At 52.0% G+C, this 300-nt stretch overlaps 1 protein-coding gene across 1 annotated transcript in view; it reads right to left on the bottom strand.

The window, feature by feature from the left end:
- Positions 1 to 300, bottom strand: part of LOC119581722 (spondin-1-like) — a gene marked incomplete at its 5' end in the record, with an annotated part of 49,715 nt that overhangs the window by 24,613 nt on the left and 24,802 nt on the right. The window contains 1 exon segment of the mRNA XM_037929847.1: positions 21 to 212. Within this exon segment, the coding sequence (XP_037785775.1) occupies positions 21 to 212 (192 nt within the window).

Raw genomic sequence — 300 nt, 5'->3', positions numbered from 1 at the left:
CCACCACCTTCAAAATTTACCTCCTCCTCTGGCTCCACGCATTCCAAGATGTCAGCCATACACGGTTCCTTCTCCACTAGCTCCTTATTACACTTCTTCCTGTCCATATGTTTCTCGTAGCGTCGACTGCGCATGCGTTGTGACTTCCCGCAGGTGACCGGGCAGGAGGTCCACGGAGACCATTCGGACGTGGCGCACATCCGGGGGGAGAACTCGAGGTCATAATGAGAGGGAGAAAAAAGAAGAAGAGTTGGTTGATTAAATGCTGTAACGTCGGGGATATAGGACGGTTTTGGGTTC

Source organism: Penaeus monodon, chromosome 15, assembly GCF_015228065.2.
Source record: "Penaeus monodon isolate SGIC_2016 chromosome 15, NSTDA_Pmon_1, whole genome shotgun sequence".
Taxonomy (NCBI): domain Eukaryota; kingdom Metazoa; phylum Arthropoda; class Malacostraca; order Decapoda; family Penaeidae; genus Penaeus; species Penaeus monodon.
The sequence above is the reverse complement of the archived record's forward strand: the minus strand, read 5'-3'. Positions and strand labels throughout refer to the sequence as shown.